The 22,938-nt window shown below is 38.5% G+C and overlaps 3 protein-coding genes across 5 annotated transcripts; 1 reads left to right on the forward strand and 2 right to left on the reverse strand.

Annotated features, from left to right (window-relative positions):
* Positions 1 to 385: 385 nt before the first annotated feature.
* On the reverse strand, positions 386 to 11,103 carry LOC114530594. 3 transcript variants are annotated; one of them, XM_028552175.1, is made up of 14 exons: positions 10,996 to 11,103; positions 9,447 to 9,869; positions 9,129 to 9,220; positions 8,641 to 8,763; positions 8,161 to 8,297; positions 7,497 to 7,611; positions 6,865 to 7,095; positions 6,354 to 6,626; positions 5,962 to 6,147; positions 4,949 to 5,293; positions 3,951 to 4,062; positions 3,407 to 3,472; positions 2,944 to 3,124; positions 386 to 1,698 (listed from the first exon to the last, which is right to left on the reverse strand). In XM_028552175.1, the coding sequence occupies exons 2-14, from the start codon at positions 9,622 to 9,624 to the stop codon at positions 1,509 to 1,511; spliced, it is 2,229 nt and encodes a 742-aa protein (XP_028407976.1). In that variant the 5' UTR covers positions 9,625 to 9,869; positions 10,996 to 11,103; the 3' UTR covers positions 386 to 1,508. The 3 variants fall into 3 exon arrangements, with proteins under 3 accessions (XP_028407976.1, XP_028407979.1, XP_028407978.1); XM_028552178.1 differs by lacking the exon at positions 10,996 to 11,103 and adding an exon at positions 10,365 to 10,985; XM_028552177.1 differs by lacking the exon at positions 10,996 to 11,103 and having other exon boundaries at positions 9,447 to 10,985.
* A 1,582-nt stretch (positions 11,104 to 12,685) lies between these two features.
* On the forward strand, positions 12,686 to 20,983 carry LOC114530596 (filamin-A-like). Its single transcript, XM_028552181.1, has 5 exons — positions 12,686 to 12,860; positions 17,436 to 17,803; positions 17,909 to 18,109; positions 18,438 to 18,703; positions 19,276 to 20,983. Exons 2-5 carry the CDS (start codon positions 17,443 to 17,445, stop codon positions 20,761 to 20,763), a joined length of 2,316 nt encoding a protein of 771 aa, XP_028407982.1. The 5' UTR covers positions 12,686 to 12,860; positions 17,436 to 17,442; the 3' UTR covers positions 20,764 to 20,983.
* A 425-nt stretch (positions 20,984 to 21,408) lies between these two features.
* Positions 21,409 to 22,789, reverse strand: LOC114530506 (outer dense fiber protein 3-like). Its single transcript, XM_028552060.1, has 4 exons — positions 22,698 to 22,789; positions 22,351 to 22,449; positions 21,856 to 21,957; positions 21,409 to 21,637 (listed from the first exon to the last, which is right to left on the reverse strand). Exons 1-4 carry the CDS (start codon positions 22,723 to 22,725, stop codon positions 21,489 to 21,491), a joined length of 378 nt encoding a protein of 125 aa, XP_028407861.1. The 5' UTR covers positions 22,726 to 22,789; the 3' UTR covers positions 21,409 to 21,488.
* Between the last annotated feature and the right edge of the window lie 149 nt (positions 22,790 to 22,938).

Genomic DNA, 22,938 nt, shown 5'->3' on the forward strand with positions numbered 1-22,938 from the left:
AAATGCCAGTGTCAAATTTAATTTTACTTATATAAAGTAGCCTAGACTGTTGAGGTGATCCACCAAATTAATACAGAAAATAATTTTGAAAAATATAAGAATCGTTGGTTAACTTGGTTTCATCTCACTTTAGTTCGAGTTCGACTGCTTTTGTGTTTGAATTAATTTCAGACGCACTAAAATGAGAGAAAAACGTAAAAAAGGGCCTAAGATGCAGAGGATTCGTTGGATGATCGTCGGATAAGCCAGACTGGCGTGTGCACCCCTGGTTCATTAGATGTTTTGATTTCTTGTCAGCTAGCTTTTCAGAGAAAAGTTCAACACGGGTATGACGGAACGGCCTTATAACCGCAATACAAAGCGCTGCCGAAACCATTAGGAGGAGCTTAGTATTATATTTGTTATCTACAATAGCATTATGAACAATAAAGAGTGGAGGAATGATAGGATTTCACGGTAGTATGTGTGAGACCCATCACACCGAGATTTCTGTCGCTACAGGAACGAAACAGGGGCGTAGGATGTGTAGGACTGATTACCGAGAGGGGGGGGGGGCGCCCACTATGGAATCAAATTTAATCTCTACATCCTCGGAAATGGTTGTTTTCAGAGCACGTACCAAGTGTATGTGGTACTACAGCCTATACACAATTTCAAATACTCAGTTTGAATTTCAAAATGTTGAAAGTTTGAATTATAAGGCGCAGCGTTACACGGCCCGCAGTTCCTACGCCCCTGGACCACAACAACCTCTCTTACAACCTCCATGTCCTGGTACGAGGTTGCCACCACAGTTTTTATAACAATTCACTAATAATAAACACAATTGCACCTTTGCCATTGTTCAAACGCTCAACAACTGCGCTTTTCCTACTAATTAAAAAGTCATCGCAGGTGTTCTCTAAAACCATATAGTTATGTATATACAAATAAAACCCTGATCTTAAATAATATCGCATTGTGTACAGTATTTTACTTAGATATTTCACAAAACAACACATGTTTTGCTTTTCGCAGACCTAGCCGACTCGTGCCCATTATCTTTTTGTTTGAGTGCATTCGAGAGACCATCGACGATTTTAACTACGTCATTTAGAGCATCTGTTGCAGCATCAGCATCACCATGGGCAACCGCCCGCGCCACTTTTGCCGTCGCATTTGCAGCCCGCATACCTGCAGAACTTGCCTTTCTGTTTAAATTTAAATGTTCAGCCGCTGCCCCGACCATTGCAGCCGCAACAGTACAAGCTGCTAACGGTTTGATCTGAGGGTCCTCTGTAGTCACTTGATCAGACATGTGATCGGTTTCAAACTTCACGTTGTGTTTTTTCTTAAGTTCATCCAGTTGCTGATCACTGTCCATCGCGGGCGAATGTGGTATCTCTGACCAAGGTGACTTATCGCTCACTGAAGTCGAATCAACAACTCCGTCAGTTACAAGTACCGGGTCTCCGGTGCACTCAGAAGGAGGTTCTATATCTCCAGTCCCGAAAATAAGATCACGACACTCACGTATAAGTCTCTGAAGTTCTTCGGAGGTTAAATATATGGGCACTACCAATGCCTGATCCCGAACTTAAGTTTGTAGTGTGAAGTAAGGAGCAATTCAAATCCGCTTCAATATAGGCCCCAATAACAGGTCTATTTAGACTTTCGATGACTTGAATATTTTCTTGAAATTGTGGATCTTCTATGTATCTGAAAGAGTTTATAAATTCGTTGTCTTTATTCTGTGGACTGTATTATCGGTAATCGCATATAAAAGCTACCTAAAAGTATATCACAAATGTCAACACGCTTACAATCAAATTGCTGTTGAAAGCGTATAACAGTGAGCATGAATATACGAATGTTCACCCCACCCAACGAATCAAGCGTCTGGCGCCGTTCCTGACTTCCTGAGAATTTCTTCAAAGATTAAAAAGGTATAACATTGTATATAATAAGTTTTATTGGTTCGTTGCACGGTGTCAGAACTATTTACCACATCATAATGAGCTTTCCCTCATGGTTGATGCAAAAAATATCATCCAAACAGGGAATCAAGTTTCAAAACAAGAAAATGTCGTTGTTCGCGTCTAAACTCTAATTTCCACAAATACACGTCTGCACGCAAGCTAACAAATACAACCCCCCCCCCAAAAAAAAATTTAACCAATCATTCCCTTGTAATTCCATATTCTGATCGTAAAAACAGAGAATAAAATGCACGGATTACTTGATAGTTTCTATTCCTCAAATTTTGTTCAATATCCGCGTTCGCGTTTTAATTGGACATGTTCACTAAGGTTTACATCTGTGTTAATACGCACCGCTAAAATAGAAATCTATACACGTTACCTTCTGTGGAACACAAATTCATGAAATTTCAATGATATATATAGTTTAGAATTTAGATATACCACGAACCACGAAGTGGAATGGCAAGAACAACGGTGATATCGGTAGAACAAAATACTGACGATTTTCAGTCGTTTAGCTCTCGATCATTTTCAATAAAATTCATTTGGTAAGGTTAACCGACGCTGAATAATTTAGTTGAAATACTCGCCTTAATATTCAACCAACCAAAAACCAAACAGCGCATACACATAAATAATGATATGAATTCAGTATTTCATAAATATATAAAACTTTGGAGAACGCGTTCGGTTACAAATAACCATGGAGAGAGGTCAAAGTTTATCCGACAGATGGTTCAAATGCAATATGATATTTGGAAGTCATCCATGCAATAGGATATACTCCTCAAATCTGGAACTCATACACATGTTTGAATTGTCGACCTTGAATAATGAGCTCGTATGTACCTATAGCCTGTGTTAAGATTATTCACACAGCAGTACTGAAGAATGAGACCTTTCTTCGCGAACATTAATTAACTAGCCACTATATTATATTTATTATGTTTATACGTATAGGTATATGCAGAAATTGACTTACAATTTTGTTAGGAGCACTATGACGACAGAACACCGCTGCAAGATATGCTCCATATCTGAAGACGCCAGTTTTAAACATGGCTGAAGAAGTACATTCAAACCAGCTTCCTCTAGGTTTGTTCTCAGAACTTCTGCTTCCTCTGCGTGACTTTCGTCGTGGATAATACAAATACTGGATTGATCTTAAAACACACAAAATACATGAAGCCTTTAGTTTCCATGCATCAATTTTGTCGATCTGCATGACTGGCGAACGTTTTCCCAAATGCAGGCAACCAAAGCTGATTTGGATTATTGGATATGGAAGTTAAATCGCACAGTGGCACTGAACAAATTTGAATCCGAAACATAGTCAAGTCGGTAAAAAAGATTAAATAATCCTTAAAAACAAGTTCGTTGGGTAAGGTGCAACTAGAAAAAATCTAAAATACCCAGCCAGAAGGACATCATATTTATAATTATACCTGATAATCGTTGTACCCAAGTCCGTAAATTCAAAGGAATCGTTGATTCTTCTTTCTTTTGAAAATCTAAAACAAAATCACATTCAATATATAATAAGTCCATCACGGCTTTTTTATACTATAGCTGGATTATAACAGGTCTAACTGCTCTCTAGTCTCTACAATGGTCCGGTAATCTTGTCTTTAGCTAACTTCACATTTAGGTCCTACACTACTCCACCAGTTTCTTTCCGTTCTGATAGCCTAGAGTTAGTGGATAGGTCTTTATTTTTCACTGTTATTCGGTTTCTTGTGAGACTTAAACTGCCCTACCGGCCCCTACGTTTATACACACCAGCAAGTTAGCACTATACTCAGTTGTATGAAGTACATGAAGTATACATGAAACATGTTTGAATCGGCCTTATCAATAATGATACTCGTATTCAACACAGGGGAAATCAATACCCGGAAAAAAACACGTTGTTCTGGTGAATCAATCTGGAAACAATGCTTCCTGTTATGTGTAATTAGGTGCATGTTAGAACAGGCGAACTCTACGTACCGACTGGAGGAATAAGCCACAGGTTTTCACTAGATTTTTCAGTCGAGCAATATTCTGAGAGTAAGTGGTGGATGCTTCTTGATGAACTATTCACGACTGATGAACTACCAAACTAAAACAACGATGGATAACAAACTTTAACAACATATTAAAAAAATTGTTTGACCGAATTTACGACTTTTAAAGCAAACTGTATAGCTGTGTAAAGTAGGAACTATCGAGTGTAGCAGGGTGTATCAAAAAAGTGCAAACACTATAATTTGCCGCAAAGTAGATACTAAAATACCATTTCATTGCAAGAGTAAATTCATACTTTTGGCATTTGAAACATACGTTTTATTCCTTGTTATGCATGTGAATAGCCACACAAATTCTAACGGAACGAACTTCGACATACATCTACCAGCATGACGAATTGTGTTTTTTCCTACCTTTTGGACTTTTGGTTCAATTAGTGCTAAATTATGCAACTTTCATAAATATCTGATTTCCAAGAAGTTTGCAGTTTATTTATATACACCCTGTATGTATGTATAGGGTGAAAGTGAGTGATATACTGGGTAAGTCCTGGTTTAAAAGTTCCCACAAATTTAACGCGACTGAATATTTAGGCGCGTATGAAGAAAACCCCCTCGCGCCTTCTTCAACAGGAACAACTTGAAAAACAGCGACTTTATTTACAGTGAAATCAATCAAATCTTGGAAACGCTATTGATCCCCCCCCGAGGCAAACATAACTCGGGTTGATGGCGAAGGCATGGCAGCAGGCCTATCAAACATTGGAAACGTTATTCTATCCTTAACCCCAAGTAGCAAACATAACTCGGGTGGAGTGGAAAGCCATGGAAGCAAGCCTATCGCTCCATCTTGGAGACACTATTCTATATTTAATTGACCCTTAGGAGCGAACTCAGGTGGGGAGGGAGAGGAACGGTAGCGCTAGCAAGCCTACATGCGTGGCGTATTCCTCTACAGTTCAAAATGTTACATGGACTTACTTGGTAATACAAACCAGGGAAATTGGATAAATAACATTCTGTAATATTGATAAATCCTGACAAACTCGCCCACGTCATATTCAATGCTTGCTTGTTGCTGTTTGTTATTTTACAACGAGCCGTGAAATGAAATACACGAGGTTTTGATGCTATCATAATTTCGACCTCTCCATGCCTAAGAACCAAGCCAGTTTGCCAAAAGGCAATTACAGTTTTCGGCAGTTTAGAGTTCTTGATGGCTGCGAGAATACAAAATATCATATCGTCGCAAAAACCATGTTGAAATTGGTACTGCCAATTCACTTCAACAGACGAGCTTGGGGCTGAGTTTGGCCATTTTTCAGACTAAAAAATACAAGAAGGTATGCTATTTCACGCGATAGGACTTCCCTGACGCATGGTATTGGATACCCAAGTTTTTTCCCAGAGAAAAAAATTAGGGTTGATTCAAAGTTAGAAAGTATATACAGATTAAAAGGTATTTTTTTGCAGTGTCACGGATTGTCCTGGCAGACAAGGTAATATAAAAAGGTTAAGGTAAAACCCAACTTTACTGTGTGTTACGCAATATAGAAAAAAATATGTATAAAAATTAAAAGGCTGGAGATGTAGTTGTGAAATATTGCACAAGTTTTACATCAATACAAATCATTAGTCAAAACTTCAAAACTCCTTTCAAAAATAGTAGACTTTCAATATATACCAAAATGCAAAATTTCAGGTTAAAACATTAAACAGAACCTATTTTAGCAACACCACTTCAATTCTTCAAAAACCTTAATTATAGTACTGAGAACGAGGCTCCCAGGTTAAAAGGCAACCGTGACGCATTTATAAAAAGAGTAAAAATTAGGGCCTGTTTACATGGAACGAGTTATCCCGGCTAGGCGAGGTGAATATAATGAAAGACTAATCAGGTTAAGCCTTTGATGTGATGCGCTTTTTACCTCGCCTAGCCGGGATAACTCGCTCCATGTAAACAGGCCTTTAGACGACCATCCGTGTGTACTTACGGGCGGTTTGGCGGGCAACTTCAGTAGCAGGGGTAGATGGTATCGCTTGGTTACAGAAAGATTTTTGAAGTATGATAGAGCCAGTTCAATTTCATAGCCAGCTTTTGGCGCTCCATCCACCAAGACACCAAGTTGCAACATGGCTGGAAGAAGTTGTTTAACATCTTCTTCGTTCATGTTCCAAATCTGCAGAATATTAGACAATAATGAGCACAATTAGCATATTGTCTGGCTTTTGAACAGACACACCAAAAAAGGAATTGTATGCATTGAAGCTTCGATTTAATAATTTGCACAAAATACTCCTCGAGAAGGATTCGCCATTTGAAATTAGCTTTTCCTCGTAAAAAAGAAGGTAAGATTAGCAGAGAATAACTATTTTAATGTCCTACCTGCCAACAAAGTGGTAGGAAAGATTCTCTGATCATTCCTCTGCTAACAACATCATCAATGGCTGAACGCAACGTCCAGTCATTAGCTCTGGTAGAAGTTGGCCAAAATCTCTGAACTAAGTTGGATTTCTGGAGTTTATTAACGAAATCTTGCGGGTTCTCATCTCTGTGAATCATCGCACATGCGTTAGCGAAACAGCATGGATCTGTAATGATTATTTTGTTTTCTATCTCCCCAAACGTCCCTGCAATGTTGACACGGGCCAGCACACCCTGGAAAATATCATCGAATTCTTTAATCAAATTGTTAATGTTATATCGTCCCGTAATTCAACAGCTATTGACAGGAAACGATGCAAAAAATATGCCAATATATACGGGCATTTTATAAAGTAATCTACAATTATGCTGTGAGGTTTAATCCGTATCTTTTGCCCTCACATGTGATGCATATATACGCACACAATCTTGCACATAATCACTCTTAAAAATTGATAAAACACAGATTTACTTTCTGCACCAGGCGCTGGGTCACGGACTCTAATTTCTCTTCGTCCTGGAAACCAAGTTCTGACGTCATTGTCTTATAATCTTGACCAGACATTACAATGCCCTTCCCATCATGCAACGGTCGCAACTTCTTAATCAAATTAAATTCCTGTTCATTGAGATTGTGAACATCTTGAGATTTCCCATTGATAAAGAAATGATTCAGTATCGTGCGTCGGAGTTCTGACAATCCCTTGAAATGCATAAATATATATAATTTACTTCAATTATGCAGTTTAGTTATTATTTTATATTATTATATGGAAAGCTTTACTAAAAAAAGGTGCGAATGAAATTTTGAAATGCCAAATAGTAATATTTCACTCGTACCAATTTTATACGTTTACACTATAATGTCAATTTCAGTTTTGGTACAGATAAAATTGAGAGTGATGTAATTTGGAAATAGATGGTGCAAATTTCATCCGTACCAAACCTAAAATTGCGCGTAGTGTAAATGGGACTGATGTGGACTGATGTGGTAGAGAGAAGCCTCGTCTGTCAGTTGACCTCCTTTCACAAAGATGCAATTCTCAGCTAGGTGGACTGATATATCATTATAAAAAAAGCGCAAAAGATGCATCAAACCCATACCTTGCCTGTAACGGCACTCGTAAGAAACACTGTTGAACAAACATTTGGTCTATTATCCACGAGTCTTTCCAACTTTTCAATGCGACTCTTCACCCAGATATTTGACTGAAGCTCCCTGTTAGTTAGAGCGAAAAGGCAACGTTTATGTTGGAGTTACAAAAAGCTGCAGGTCTCACCCGGAGGAAATTCAAAATAGCATATTCGAGAAAGGTTTCACGGAAAATGGGGGATCCATTCGATTGTGAATAAAGATGGTAGCAGACATATTAATTCAGGCCATAAACGTGTTTCCTTGCGATTTTTCGAATGAACGCTCAAATCATAAAATTGATCGCATTACATCATTTTGAAGAAAGTCTTATATAGCTTAGCTTCCTTCCCGAAAAAAAAGAAGACAATTTGCAAGTCTTTTGAAGATATTTAAAAAAAAAATATAGTGTCTAATGTAACAAGCGACTGATAACTGGGTAAAGAAAACGCTTCAGGTCAGAATCATCATGCATGCACGGGTCTTTCTCTTTATTCTTTTTTCTTTCCCCATATATTCATATTTTTGAATGACAACCAAAAGCACATCAAAATTCAAACACGTTATCTTCTTTAACCAGAAGCCACAAAATCTTATAGCATATTATCCAAATCTTATATTTTTTAATAAACAAACCTCAAAATTGTCAATTCTTGGTTAATTTCATCGAGTACAGCATTTTCCATTTTTTGCACTTCATCCGTAATTCTCTGACCTGGATCTTCGGAAATCTCACAATTGCTGGCTGCAATGATTACCTCTGCATTTAAAGACTAAAACCGAAATTGTACAGTCAAATTATACCATTTGTCCAAAAAGAAAATCAGTTTAAATGATGCCGATATCAGTTTTTGGTAATCCCACTACGACGGGTCGAACAGGACAATTTTTAGCATTCTATAACTGAGAAACATATAATTCGATACTTGTCATTAGGGAAGACGTGGTTAGTTGCACTGTTGCAGAGCTTCCGAGTTTAGCTGACAGAACGTAAATCAAGTTCAAGAGGTTATTTCATTTATTTTGATATGGGTAAGTCACCTGTTGTCTTCCTTATATACAAAAAAACGCGAGGTGCTATAAATATATCGACCGGCGAATCTTTAAACAGTATACCTTGGATTGAATCATTTGAACCCATTGCGGCAAAAGTCTCGCATCCCTGGGGTTACGAACGTTAAAAACCAAGACAAACAAGGCAGTTTCAGGTATACATAGTTGTTGGGTTGTCCATAAAGCCTGTAATACATAATAAAACAATGCCCAATAGTCAATACGACTACCAACTGCAGTTATACAGCACTAGTTGATGTTATGATACGAAAACTATTCGAATATGCGAAAAAGTGGCTGAGAAAACTATGAAGATTTTTTCATCATGTCCATATATATTTCTCTTAGACTTAATTACTTTATACACGCCCAAAACGAAACTAGAATTAAATTATTATCAATTTCGTTTATTCAGTACTTTTACTTTCAGGTTTTTCCTTGTTTGGGCCATATGTCTCAACTAGCAGTCGATCAGGCCTATTCTTACAACAGTAGTGATTGATAGTTTCGTTGTACATAATGTACGTTATACTGAGACATTCATAACTTACCTCATGCCCACAGATGTCCCAAACTGTCACGCTTGCATCCAAGTCTTTTTCCGATAAATTACCATTAAAATATTCGCGACACTCGTCTGAAACTGAATCATTACGTAAATCAGAGTTGGCAGATTAAGCTAGAATCGAAATAACGTATTTTACAGGTTTAGTTTTGCCATGTTTATATCAGGCAAACATAACGTTTGAATTAATGCTTGAATAACGTCAGAAAAGATCATGAACAAAATATGAAACTTTAGTTTCCAAGAATCCATCCTGAGCCAACCTTTATTTAATTAGGCAAGCACTAATCTGCAGTCACATTACCTGGACTTTCACTGCTAAATGGTCGCCAATCTTCAACTAAGATTGAGCAATTTGGACCATCAATGACTTGTGGATTGGGAGATTTTAAACATTGATACAAACTAGTCTTGCCGCTTCCTTTGCTACCAACGAATACAATATGACCATGTTTCACTTGAGGTACTCTGTCTGTACCCATTGTCCCCAGAAAATTTAATTAGTTTTAAAACAGACCAAATTTTGCCAAGAACAGCGCTCAAATTTGTATCACAAAAACTACATTCTGAGACACTTGTATGTAAGCAAATTGCATCCAATTCTACCCAACAGTTGTATATCAAATAAACTCAGTCATTTCCACAGATTCAGTGATAGTGGAACAATGAGATCAATACAACAAAAAATTGCCATCACAGCAGCTACTGTTGGCTGATCATGTTCAACCTAAAATAAATCAAACATTTGATGGAAATCATCTTAATTATTGTATCTTGGAGCATGGGCCACCTGCTGGGAAAAATACTCACACCTCTGAGACAATAATATTTACAGTAGCAACATATTGTATTTCCTCACAACTAAAATTTGTTGAAAAAAATATTTTAGAAATTTGTTGAAAAAAATATATAAAGCCAGGAAATGGGCTAAATGATCTATTGTTGTATATAAACTTTTAGTGGTAAAAATTAGCAACAGTAGTTCATATAGTCATACTGACTCATGCATGCCGTACTCACAGTTGATCAATGTATGGTTCATGTATGATCAATGGTAATTTCCAATGTATTTCAGAATGGTTAGATCTTAGATGTATAAGTCAATGGAAATTACACCATGCTTTTACAGTAAATGCAGGTTGACTGAAAAGTTGATAAGATCAGCAACCAATTTTATCATGTGCCTGCTCTATGCAAAACAAGGTGTAGAATACAAACAAACCTCATTATGCATTGTTTTTCGCTGGCCTTTTTTGCAGGAATTCATGCATGCCTTGTTAGTTGTTAAAGCTAGCATGAAATGTTTTCTTTCTAAAAAGGTTTCACTGCCCTTGAGTCTTATATGATCTGAAAATAATCTATATTAATATCTCCATCTGTTCACCTAGTGTGTAATGTTAATAGCTTTTGTTGCAGGATAAATTAGTGAATGAAACAAAAAATATACACAGAAAATATGAAAGATTTAAATATTTAACTGAGTTAAAAAACATTTCGCTGTATAAATGTGAGGGGAATATATTAAGGCATACAGAACGTCTTTAGTTTTATGAATATACGTTGACATGTCCTTTTAATCTCAACGGTCAAATATTTATAAACAAGAATAGCTTTCGTACTGTTCCAAAATTTAAAGGGACAAAGTTGTAACAAAACAGTTCTAATTGAAGAAGGATCAATTTTGAACATACATATGAATATATATTTCGAATTTAAGGATAAGTTAACAATATTGCAGCGCGTTGCTAATCTATAAGCAAAATAACAAGACATTATTACAGAATTTTAATCCTCTAACGGCAAATAGGAAAATTAAAACAATGAAAGATTGATATCATGCATTGATCGCCTACCTTTTAATGTTGTATATCCCAAATCTTGTGTTTTATACAAGCGAGTTTTGCTGTGCTTTAAAGCGCTTCATGCACAATTTTCTCGCCTTCGACTCATAACTAATTCATCATCAGGTCCATAACGGTCAAAGTGTAACAAGTTACGTTGCTATACGCTTCGAGAGATCACAATAGAAATTTTAAGCCTTTTTCCAAATTAGCATTCGCGTATTTGTGCAGCTGCTTCGGCGATATGCGTTCGAGCATTGCCGGCTTTTTTTGCCGTCGGTTTCTCTTCGGGGAGAATCGGAGATAATTCTTGTTTTTACTAAATTGTACATTTTACATTGCGAGCTTACCTAGGTTCCTGGAACATCACTGACAAAACAACCAGGGGCGTAGCGTGGGGGCGTACGGAGGTGCTACACCCCCTGTTTGAAAAGGTGGTCGGTTAAACGTTAAGTGGGTCGGTAATGAAAAAAACACTGTCGGTGAATCACTTTTAGCTAGAGTAATAAAAAATTCCATGCACACTTCTAAAACTGAACACTCGCTGACCACACGCTACAATTTACCCCAATTGACAGGTGTGTAAGCAACCTTTCCCGGGATTCAAACGGCCTCTTCGATATTTAATGGCACTTGGGGAGGAAAATCCATGACAACGAGATCACAACTGCTTCCCCTTTTGGTGTGTTTAATGTGTATGACTGTATGCGGTCGTTCTAAATTCTAAAACGTGCAACTTCACCTGGTACGATATTTTAAAACATTGGCGATTTCAATCACTGGGCGGAAAGCGTAATTACGTAATCCGGCGTGAGCGACGGAGTTGAAAATTCGCCTGGGACTAGGTTTTGTTTTGTTTTGGTTTCAGTTTTCTAATTTTTCGTCGTCGCGGGTGTGTTTTGGCGCGAAATATACTAGTATTTGAAAAGTATATGTGACCGTATTTACCTAATACACAGTCACAGTTTTGTCTCCAAGAGTTGTGGTCCACTGCTTTGGCTAATTTTGATTTCGCTTGCTGGTACGAGGTTCAGAGGTTGTGTAAATGAGGATTCATTCTATAGCCTAGCAAAATTTGTATGATTAAACAAGAGACAAAAAATTCATTGAATAAATGTAATGCGGTCAGTGTTCAAAAGCCGGTTTAACCCTGGGTTAACTCAAGCTTTCACGTCAATTTTTGTAATAGCTCGTTTATGAAATTGAACATGTTTCTTCATAAATATTTTGTGGATCAATAGAAGTCTTATTTTGTAAAGTTCAGAAACAAACAGCGGTGCAGAAGCATATAAACCAAAACAGCGGAGTAAAATTTGATCAAGGGTTAGCGCTGACCTACAATCCCATGCAAGATACTGATGTGCCACCATAAGTTTTCAATGTTGATCCCGCTTCGGCCTTCCGCCTATCTCAATGTTGTATTTTAACAGTTAATTAAGATAAACACCTCGAATAGTGAAAACAATCACTGGTGACTACCCAACATTGAAAAAGGGTGCGGGAGCATGTAGTGTCTCATTAATTTTGCATCAGATTGTAGGTCCTATTGGGGGGGTTATAATTTCGCGCTTGCGCCTGTATTCACTCGGGCATGCGCATACATCCGGTTCAAAGCCTAATACTTGCATTTCGCGCGCTGTTAATTACTCCCAGAAATGCAGATAACTAATTAAACCACTTATGTCAGTCTGACAGACATTGGTTCGACTCGGCTACGCCCGCTTCCTTGACAAATCTCAAGAGACAGCCTTTTAAGCTCACAATAACATTGATTTGAGATATTCTACTGTGTGTCTCTGCAAAACAAGACAGTGCGCATCGAAAGCGTGAAAAAAAAATTCTGTACACAGCACAAATCGAAAGGAAATATCAACCAGGTATTAATATATATTTATCTTGAGTACAGGGCTATATAATTATTATAATCATGTCCATCCATTTAGAAGAGTCTGTTCATCTAAACATAGATATAGGTCGATTTTTGTACCATTGTTTCATACACCCCGCTTTGTAATCAACATTGCCGGTTAATGAATGTCACAAAGTGTGTTATGCTTTCGGTGAAAAATAGTTACTTAGACTTGTAGGTTTTTATAAGTGAAATATGATATTATTATTTAAAACATAGTGTTTTAAATAGCAGAAATATGGAGATCTATGTTTTGTCGCATATTCAAACGTTTGGGAATATTTTGGCGCGGTGCTGTGGCTTACAATAGCAGTCTATTTTGTCTGAGTGTATGGCAGTATGTTACTAGTGTATCGTCAGGGTTCATTGGCTATATATGGCTTTACAGTTGTTTAATGTGGAATTGTGAATCACAGCTTAAACACTATAAAGTACTGTAAATCACTTGACTAAATGTTGAAGTTTTCCTGGGCACGGCGCTGATTCGTGGTGATTCGAATAGTACCACTGGACACCTCTTTTAGTTATAGTATATCAACAAACTTCTTACAAAATTGAAAATTCAGCGTATCAGAAGCCATAAGAATCGAGCATAAACAGTATGTCGTTCACGTAAATTTATTGCATGCCGAGCTGTAATTTCACTATCGTAATTGGTGAGGTACTAAACACCGCCTAATAACACCACTAACTTAAATCTCGACACAGACATTAGTTTTGAAGAGAATGTCCTTGTTGGCTTTACCAAAATAACAGCGTTGTTAAGTTGAAATAGGAAAAGATAAGCACTAAACTAATATTTAGATATCAGGAAGATGTGATAAGCGCAAAATCCTACACGCTGAATGTTTTAGACTTAGGCCTTTTACGTTAAGACACAGTTTTATCTTCCCAGCCACTAGTTTCAAGCTTCTTTAAAAAACAGATTGAATGATTGTTTGGTATAACCACACTATAACACGAATATTCAACGAACATGATTAATTGCCATGTTTATGCTGCTGATCATTGCTGCGGTTTTTGCAGAAGCTGACATTTGACCTGAGAGTGTCGGATTATGCGTACGACGTGCGCGCGGAAACGATTTTTTCAAAGAACATTGTATTCATGTTTGTTCTTTTATGGTAAGATAATCCATATCTGAAGCACAAAATATTAACTGGCGCTGACCTGATGTCATATAGAAATCCTGCAAAAGGGAGTGGCAAGTACACGCGTACATATATCTGTCACCTATTTTACGATAGTTTTGTATTCTAGTACAATATTGATTCATGGTGTCCCGAGGTTTTTTGAAATTGTCGACCTCAAATAGTGATAATTTGAATGCCCATAGTGACTGTGTAGGGTGTCTGAAAAACACTAGGTGTCCAAATTTAAATCTGCACTCTTTAAATTTAAATTAGTATCCATACAAAGCAGCGTATTAAAATTTCATTCTCTATACAAATATATCGGTACATGCAGATGTCCATGCATAATTTTTCATGTGATAATTAAGCTGTAATTATTGTCAACCTAGTGCCGAAGAATAAATTTAAAAAGAACATTTGATCTTGCAGTACTTCCGTTGTGGTTTGAACGGCTTTCACACTTCGAAACAAAGATGCTTTTTATCGTTTTTCTTTGCAACGCAATCAGCACGCAGAAAGAACGATGATATTGACAGACAAAAAAGATCAATTGTGGGCGTGAATCTCGTTTGGCGTAATTGCCGGATATTTTTCCTGATTAAATATGCCAAGAAGGTGACCATGGAATGATCTAGAACAACCCTGATATTTAAACAGTGAAGACTGTGAAGTAAGCACGTTGGACCTTTTATTAGTAAAGGCCAATTAGTGCCGCGTTAAGACGGTCACCGGGCAGCATCTTACAACAAAATTCGAACCGACATTTCAGTTCGTCCTGCAATATTTGTAACTAAAAGTGGCTAAATCCTTCAGTTAGATTTTTCGGTTGGCTCTGAAGACTCGCCAAAATCACAGAACTCGCTCGCCAGAGTAAAAACATACATTCTCACAAACATTCCGACGTATTTTAAAACGCCACCAAAAAAGGAAATAGTAACTATGTTTCCGTGTTTAAATAAAAGGTGTGAAAAATATTGTTATCAACGCCCACGTATCGAGCATTAGCAATTACAATCTGGTTTGGCGATTAACAACACTCCCAGGGCTGAAGTGTTCTCCTCAGAGATCCAGAAAGAGCCATATGTATTGAGTATTGACTCAGTGTCATTATACTACAAATATTAACGAAGTATATCTATATCAGATTACTCTATCACTGCGAAACAGTTCTCTCAAAAGGTTCGTTTACACTTGCTGCGATTTTCTTCTTTTGACAGATGTGAACGAGTAATTAGTTACGAATGCTCTGATGTTTTAGAGCTCTTAATATTTGAACATCAGTAACTAATTCACTCGTCCACATCTATCAAAAGAAGAGAATCGTACATAAAATCGCAGCAAAAATTGCAAGTGTAAACGGGCCTTAAAGCCTGAGTAAAACCTTTTGGGCTTGTGAACACGAATGGTCCCTTCTCTATTAACGGTGATCTCTATAGAGAAACCGGACTACATGCAAATTTATTGAGTACTCCGTTTGAAAAAGCCATGAAACAAACTGCTTTCCATGAAGATTTAGTGGGACATCTCAGTCTCAAGTGAGGGTAACTCTTTTAAAGTGAGGGTCCCACTTGGCAGTGCGGGTAGGTAACGTTATTTTTTCGTTGGTTGCATAAATTTTACCTGAAGACATCAAAGACGGATAACTTTGTCTGGAAGGGAATTTTCTCCAAACGAGGGCTTTTGATAGAAGATTCGTCTGCCGGTTCCTGTACATGTGCATGCCGGACGAACTTACAGAGAAAACTGCTGGAAACGGTATTCTTGAGAAAACATTTGTATATCACCAAACAACCTGATCACGAATATCAACAAATGAATTATTCACTGACAATGTAAACCAAAGTTACCGTGTGAATAACCAATAACAGAGAACATTTTTTATCACAGAATTACATGAACATGCACGTTGAATCCTGAAAGTATTCGTATAAACACAGAAAACTGCTAAAAGTATAGTGCTGACATTAGATACACTGCCAAATAACTTTGTTATCAAATTGTGTACATAAACCGTATTTTATAGCCTGTTTGTATAAACTCGTTGACCCACACAGTAAGTTCGCGTCATCTGTAGCGGTGTAACCATTTTGTGCAATCTTCATTGTCCTCAAAGTTGTCATCAATACATGTTTAAGACGTAAAGTTTGCATGAGGTGTTAGAACTGTATATGCAATTGGAACTGCAATTGGAAATGCAATTGGAACTGTATATAAACATACCTAACCCATTGTATAAGCAAAAATACACTTGTTTATAAAGACTTTCAGAAAAGCTGCTTGAATAATAGTACAAGTTTATTATTTTTAACTATTATACCAGATGTTTGTTGCACGACGTTCATCTTTTAACGAAAATTCGGGTAAAAAGGTTCCAACAACGGAAAATGTATGCATCGTACTTTCGCAGAAAAAAATTGGATCTTATTCACTTGTTAACAATTTTTTTCTCTGTTGCTTTCTGAGGATATATATACTCAACAGAACAAATAACAAAAATTGTTGCTCCAAAACGTACTACAGGCAGGCCGTGATTTAATGGGAAAATCGAGGCGGTGTACATTAAAATATGTATTCGTTCTGCCCGACGTATTTTTTTGGCGGGAGTTGCGCTTTCAAAAGAAATCTGCGGGCAGAACTAAATATTTATATCATATGCATCCCCTAATTATCGCGCTAGTCACAGCCCGACTTCAGGGCAATTGAAGTAAACACCGGAAATGTTTCATGTTTTGTGATAAGCACAGCGAAATTAACATTACCCGCGTGCATCTCTGATAAAATATTGTTTGTCATCGCTTTTCGCTAATGTAGTAATGCTGAAATGCAAAGCATCAAGATAGTATTTACAGTGAAAGTCAAAGGCATGCAATTTAATTGACATCCCTAGCTTGATTCATTATTGCCAATATTGGCATTTTATTGCTGATGAGCAACGATAGAACGGTGAAAAGGGAACTTCGCGGTTTTACAAAGTAGCTGTTTTCATTGAATGTTGTGAGTATACAATACAAAGACATTGTTTCGTAGTTATGTTCCTGGGCGAGCCAGAAAACGTAATTTATTTCGTACCATATCAGTTATCTAACATATCAGTAATCTAAATTGAAGTCGGAGAAAGGAAAACGCTGTTTCTTAGTCATATTAATCGATGCCCGATGGTTGATCAAAATTACTACAACAAGAAGGTAACATTGTTGTAACTATGTTTCTCGAAGATGGAAATATTAAAATTGCGGAAAACCTAACTAAACATGCATGGAGCGATACGTACTTATCCGTCCAAGATTGAGACTTATCGTGAAAATATTGCACTGAGTTGCATTATATAGTAGCAGAGGGGCCAACTTCACTTCAAATTGTAAGTGGATGGTACACCATCGCAGTGATAATGTTTCTACTGCATATTTCAGCTCAATAATGTCAGGTCACTACGTTGGACAAACCTGTGAGTGTCAGTTCGAATTTCCTGGGTTATCTGACGTCAACAAACTTCGCGTGATGCTCAAGAGGCCTGGGACTAATACAGAAGAGCCATTAGACGTTACCAAAGGTGCCGGTGAATCTGTTTTAGTCGCGTTCACCCCCAATGATCCTGGAGAGCATCAACTAAGTATGTTGGTTTCTGGACGTCATGTCAGCGGTAGTCCATTCCAAATCCCCGTGGACGAAAAGCCGGCATCTACTGCCACAGGAAACCCACTGTCCTTAGCTTTAGAATTGCCTGGTGTTAATCTTCCATTAGATTTACCACACCTCACAGCGAAGTTACAGCGACCAGGTAAATTTATAACATACCGATTTAATGTCAGTCTGCCAATTAAAGTTTTCTTAAAGTCCATTTATACTATACGATTGACAGCATCAATGTTTCTGTATTATCTAGGTGAGGTGACACCCAAAGATGATCTGAAACTTGATTTACTGCCGGATAACACCGTGTCCCTGACGTTCATTCCGCTGGTTTCGGGAGAACATCTTGTCTATATATACAAGAATGGCAGAGAAGTATCTGGAAGTCCTTTTGCTGTACGGGCTGAAGGCCCTACACCTCCGGATCCCTCTAAAGTCAAAGTCATTGGAGATGGTAAGGACAAAGACATAGGAGGAGGGGGGGGGGGGAATAATCGTGTTTTCTTGCAAGGAAGACAGACAAAACATGAAGGATAAACCCTTTAAGGCAAATAAATAAACTAGGTTTCGGATTGAAAGAGAAAACAGCTTTTACTTCCTGGAATACGAGCCTTGTAAGTCATGTAGCATGGAAGGGTTTGAAGCACGTTCGCTCTCGTGCTTGAGTATATTAAAGTCGTGTGTTTCTCTGTAGGCTCAGACACAGAGGCTGCACAGGACTATCTCTGTATCATTTCCTGGTTGTTCAGACAAACTCCAACAGATTTGTCAATTCGTTTCAGGCTGCAAACATGGCATTTCAGGCCAGTTGAGTAAATTCACGATCGACGCCCGCGATGCTGGTGCTGGTGGTCTGGGTTTCTCCGTGGAAGGACCAAGCAAGGCAGAACTCAACTGTATTTCCAAAGAAGATGGGACATGCCAAGTCGAGTTTCTGCCCAAGGAGCCAGGCGTTTACACCATACACATCAAGTTTGCAGATCAACATATTCCTGGTAGCCCGTTTACCTGTGTAGTCGCTGGAGAAGATGGCTCACTACCTGAGGAGGTTCGTAACTATCTTAAGTGCATTTGTCTTTTGAGGTATAGACCAGTTGAATTTTTACATAAGTTCTGGATATAAATAAATTCATAAAAGCATTTCATATCTTATTCTGATACACGATTAGGATCATTAAGTCAACTTACATTCGAAATGTACGAAATTTTATCATGTAGTCATGTATGTAGTACGAACTATTTTCAACGCAGAAAAATTACTTAACTGGTCACTTTATATATGATAGAATCCACCGGAGTAGGAACATGTACCACATTTGATACTGGTCTAAGAAAACAGTAGAAAATGTAACAGCTTTTTACAGACATAGTCTAAATAAATCATTCTATCAACCGTCTGATGTGCACAAGAAAATCTGATGTTTTGGCCAAGGGCCTCCGTATACTGTCCACACTATGGTTCTAAGACGAGAATTGGAGAGGTCTTCTTGCATGCCGAAAGACAATTGATGAGTTGATGTCGATTTCATTAGGCTTCATATAATGTGACACAGCATGATCTAACTGCACTAACGAAATAAACGAATGCCGTGAGTAACAAATTAAATGGTCTGATTTCAGATTCCACCACCGCGTGTAAAATCAGCCCCAGCAGACATCAGTCGTCGGGAATTCATGGTAGAGAGCTCGCTTCCAGCGTCCCGGCACAATCCACCACCGGCACAACGACCTCATGGTCTAGAGGTCGACCTTACTGGCTACGATATCAGCAAGCTGAAAGCGAATGTCGAAACCCCCACGGGAAAAGTCGAAGACGCGGAAATCGTGAAGAAATCGCATGAGATGTACACGATAACATTCGTAACACAAAACGGAGGCACGCATAAAGTGAACGTGTTGTATAATCGTAAACACATTCCAGGCAGCCCGTTTTTGGTCGATGTAGACAACGCAAGTTGGCAGCTTACGAGTAAGGTCAAGGTGACAGGGCCCAAGGAGGTCACTGGGGCTGTGGGGAAGCCATGCGAGTATATCCTCTCTACAAAGGATTCGGGAGGAGGCAAACTTGGCGTCTCTGTTGAAGGCCCAGTTCCGACCGACATTTATTGCGATCCTGTCGGAAATGACGAATACAAAGTCCATTTCACGCCAACCACACCCGGTACTTATGTTGTGTATATGCGTTTTAATGATCAAGATGTATTCAAATCGGTCGTGTTTGTCCCGGGCCAACCGAACCCTGTCCACGCGACTGAGTTGTCTTCTTCAAATGTGAAGGCTGGACAGAAGTTTACGTTGGAGGTTCCCTACACAGGTGCTGCTGACGAGTTGACGTCACACGTTATAACCCCTGCGGGCGCAAAGATTCCGGCACAAGTTGCAAAAATTGACAACGATACGTATGGTATTAGCTTCATCCCCGAGGAACCTGGAGACTATATCATTCATATTTTACTGAAAGGCGTTCCTTTGGCGGGTAGCCCCTACAAGTTAAAGGTCGGCGGCCATACGGTAGATCCCAGTAAGATCCGTGTTTATGGGCCTGGTCTAAAGAGTGCAACTGCTGGCCAGGAAACAAGCTTCACCGTCGACGCGAAAGATGCCGGACCGGGCACGCTGTCCATAGATGCTGAAGGCCCAGATAAATTGGATGTTCGCTGTGAGCAACAGAGTGAGGGGTTGTATCTTGTGTCCTACACGCCAAAGGTGAACGGCGATTATAAAGTAAATATTGGTTTTGGAGGCGTGGATGTGCCTAACAGTCCATTTAAAATCAATGTCGCACCAGACCCCAACTCGACAAATGCTCAGCTATGCACATCACGTGGTTCAGGTCTATACGGCGGTGTTCAAGGTCAGCCCAGTCCTTTCATGGTCAACTGCAGCAAAGCCGGACGTGGGTCTTTACTCGTGGGGGTCGAAGGGCCAAGCATTCCAGTGAACGAGATAAATATCAAGCATGATGGTGATAATGTATTCCTTGTTGATTATAGCTTGGAAGAGCCGGGCGATTATATACTGAAAGTGTTATGGGGTGATGCACATATTCAAGGTTCTCCATTTCCGGTCAGGGTTGAGAGGTCTGACGGCATTCACGTTGGACGATAGAAGACTAAAGAAAATACACTGAACTCCATTTACCACAACTTTTTTTAAATTGTCGTTTAGCATTGTGGAACAGGAAACGCATGTATTGTGTAGGATTTACAGAGCAATTAAAGAAACGTGACTAGGTTGCTATAACCATTTAAGGGTTATCTAAAGTTGCACGGAGATTATATAGGATTTTTATAGATGAATTCGTTTTGTAAATTTTATATTTTATTTTTGAGTGTAAAAAATTAGTTTTAAACCAAACATTTATTTGCTAATTTGCTTCGAAAATAACGTTTTTAGGCTCATCCAATTTTGTTGAAAAAATTCCCTCCACTTTTTCCCTGTCCCTTTTGACCGTAAGTGCCATTACCCTAGCAACCATTACCCTCGAGTGTTAGTTCTAAATATGGATACGCCATTTGAATTTTAAGAAATAACATACTAAAACCTGGGAACGAGGTCGTAAAGGGCCCATACGTTTGGCCAAATCGTGAAACGCAAAATGTGCCCCACCAATTGGTTCGATTTGCCACTAGATTGATTTGCTACTAGATTGATTTGCTACTGATTTGTTACTGACGTAATTTACCGTGCAGAACTCACATACACAGTAAATGCAATTTTTAAAAACGTCCAACTTTAATAATAAAAGGGTAAAGTGATAAAAGATATGTATGTACAAAGTATTCCGCAATCTTTTGTACGTGTCAGGACACACACCTGAGCGCAAGATAGTCTTACGTTGTGATTCTTGTTAGATTTGGAAACCCAGAATATACATAAGGACTGGCTCTAGATTTGAGCGATGCCGAACAACCATTGTTCACTCCCTTACTTGTCTGACCTTTGCATATCTTATACGCGTTTGGAGCAGGCGTTGGCTTGACTATACATGAGGAAAAGTATCCTTTAACACAGTGGCCTGCACGTGTCGCTCAGCTACAGCGGAACTTTTGGCACGACCAAAAAATTGCCCAGCCGTTAGATCCAGGGGTTGGATCAGGCGCGTCTTGAGCCCTGGGCTGCCCCGGGAGGCCCGTCATCCTGAAGACGCCCCTGATCCAACCCCTGGATCTAACCGAAATATTCATTTTCAAAACTTACTTGTTTTCAACGGTCTTGGTCTACTGCTCATGCTGTATCCTTGGTCCGTTTTCTTTACCTTTGGACAATACGCTGCTGGACCCGGTCCACTGCTGTCTGAAACTTCAAAAGAAAATTTGTTGGGTTTTTCAAGCAGTAGCAGAGTTCCAAATTGAATCAGCTAAGACATGATTCACATGCATGACAACTAGTTATCCTAATTTTGTTGCGTTAACAGTTACAAGTTTTGAATTGAATCTTTTAGCGTAGCAACTTAATTGGTAAATTCACAACCGGGAAGTTGTCTCCTGTTGCGCTAGATTCAAGATTGCGTCCTGGTAACTAGGCCGCCAAAAAAGCCGCCAATAATTACGGCAATGTAGGATAGCCTGAAAAAGCAGGCGCTTTAAATAAAAGGGTCGAGTTCTGGGCTGGGCTGGGCAGGACTGGGTGAGTAAGTTTCCTCGTATGTAGGACGGGCTGCTTGATTATCTTTTTTCCGTTTCTCATTCTCACCTTCCTTTTTGGCTTGGCCCATAGAGAATTCTGGTGCTTTACGAGCGTTAGGTTTGCATGGTATAGTGATATTATAATGATTCGGTCCAGGATACTCATCTATGAAATAAAAAAATTTTAAAATGTCAACAGTATTTTGAGGAATTGGTTGTGACTTGATTTGATCAAATTTCAAAACAAATGGCAGATTGAAGGTGTTATGTTCCTAAACATCTGGAAATATGTTAAAATCTATATAAAAACCTAATTATTGGATTTATATCGTTAACTCTTGTCGCAAGTAACCATCATAGTAGTATAACTCGCAATAGGATATTTATAAACTATAAGTACATAAAAGTACTTACTAGTCACATTTCGTCTTCTATTTCCCATGGAGTAAGCAGGCGAGTTGTTTTTTTCAAATCCTTTATCGGCATCGTATGTATCCGGCCCAACACATTCGTTTTTCATTAAACCTAACAATCAACCCAGGAATTATGGGCACAACAAATAACAATTCTAGTCACTTATCAAGATTGCGATTTCACATATAATTAAAATTAATGAACCTATCCCAGATCAATGAGATCATAACCACTGATAACC

The sequence above is a fragment of the Dendronephthya gigantea genome, unplaced genomic scaffold, assembly GCF_004324835.1.
Source record: "Dendronephthya gigantea isolate DGI-Jeju-01 unplaced genomic scaffold, DenGig_1.0 000064F, whole genome shotgun sequence".
NCBI lineage: Eukaryota > Metazoa > Cnidaria > Anthozoa > Malacalcyonacea > Nephtheidae > Dendronephthya > Dendronephthya gigantea.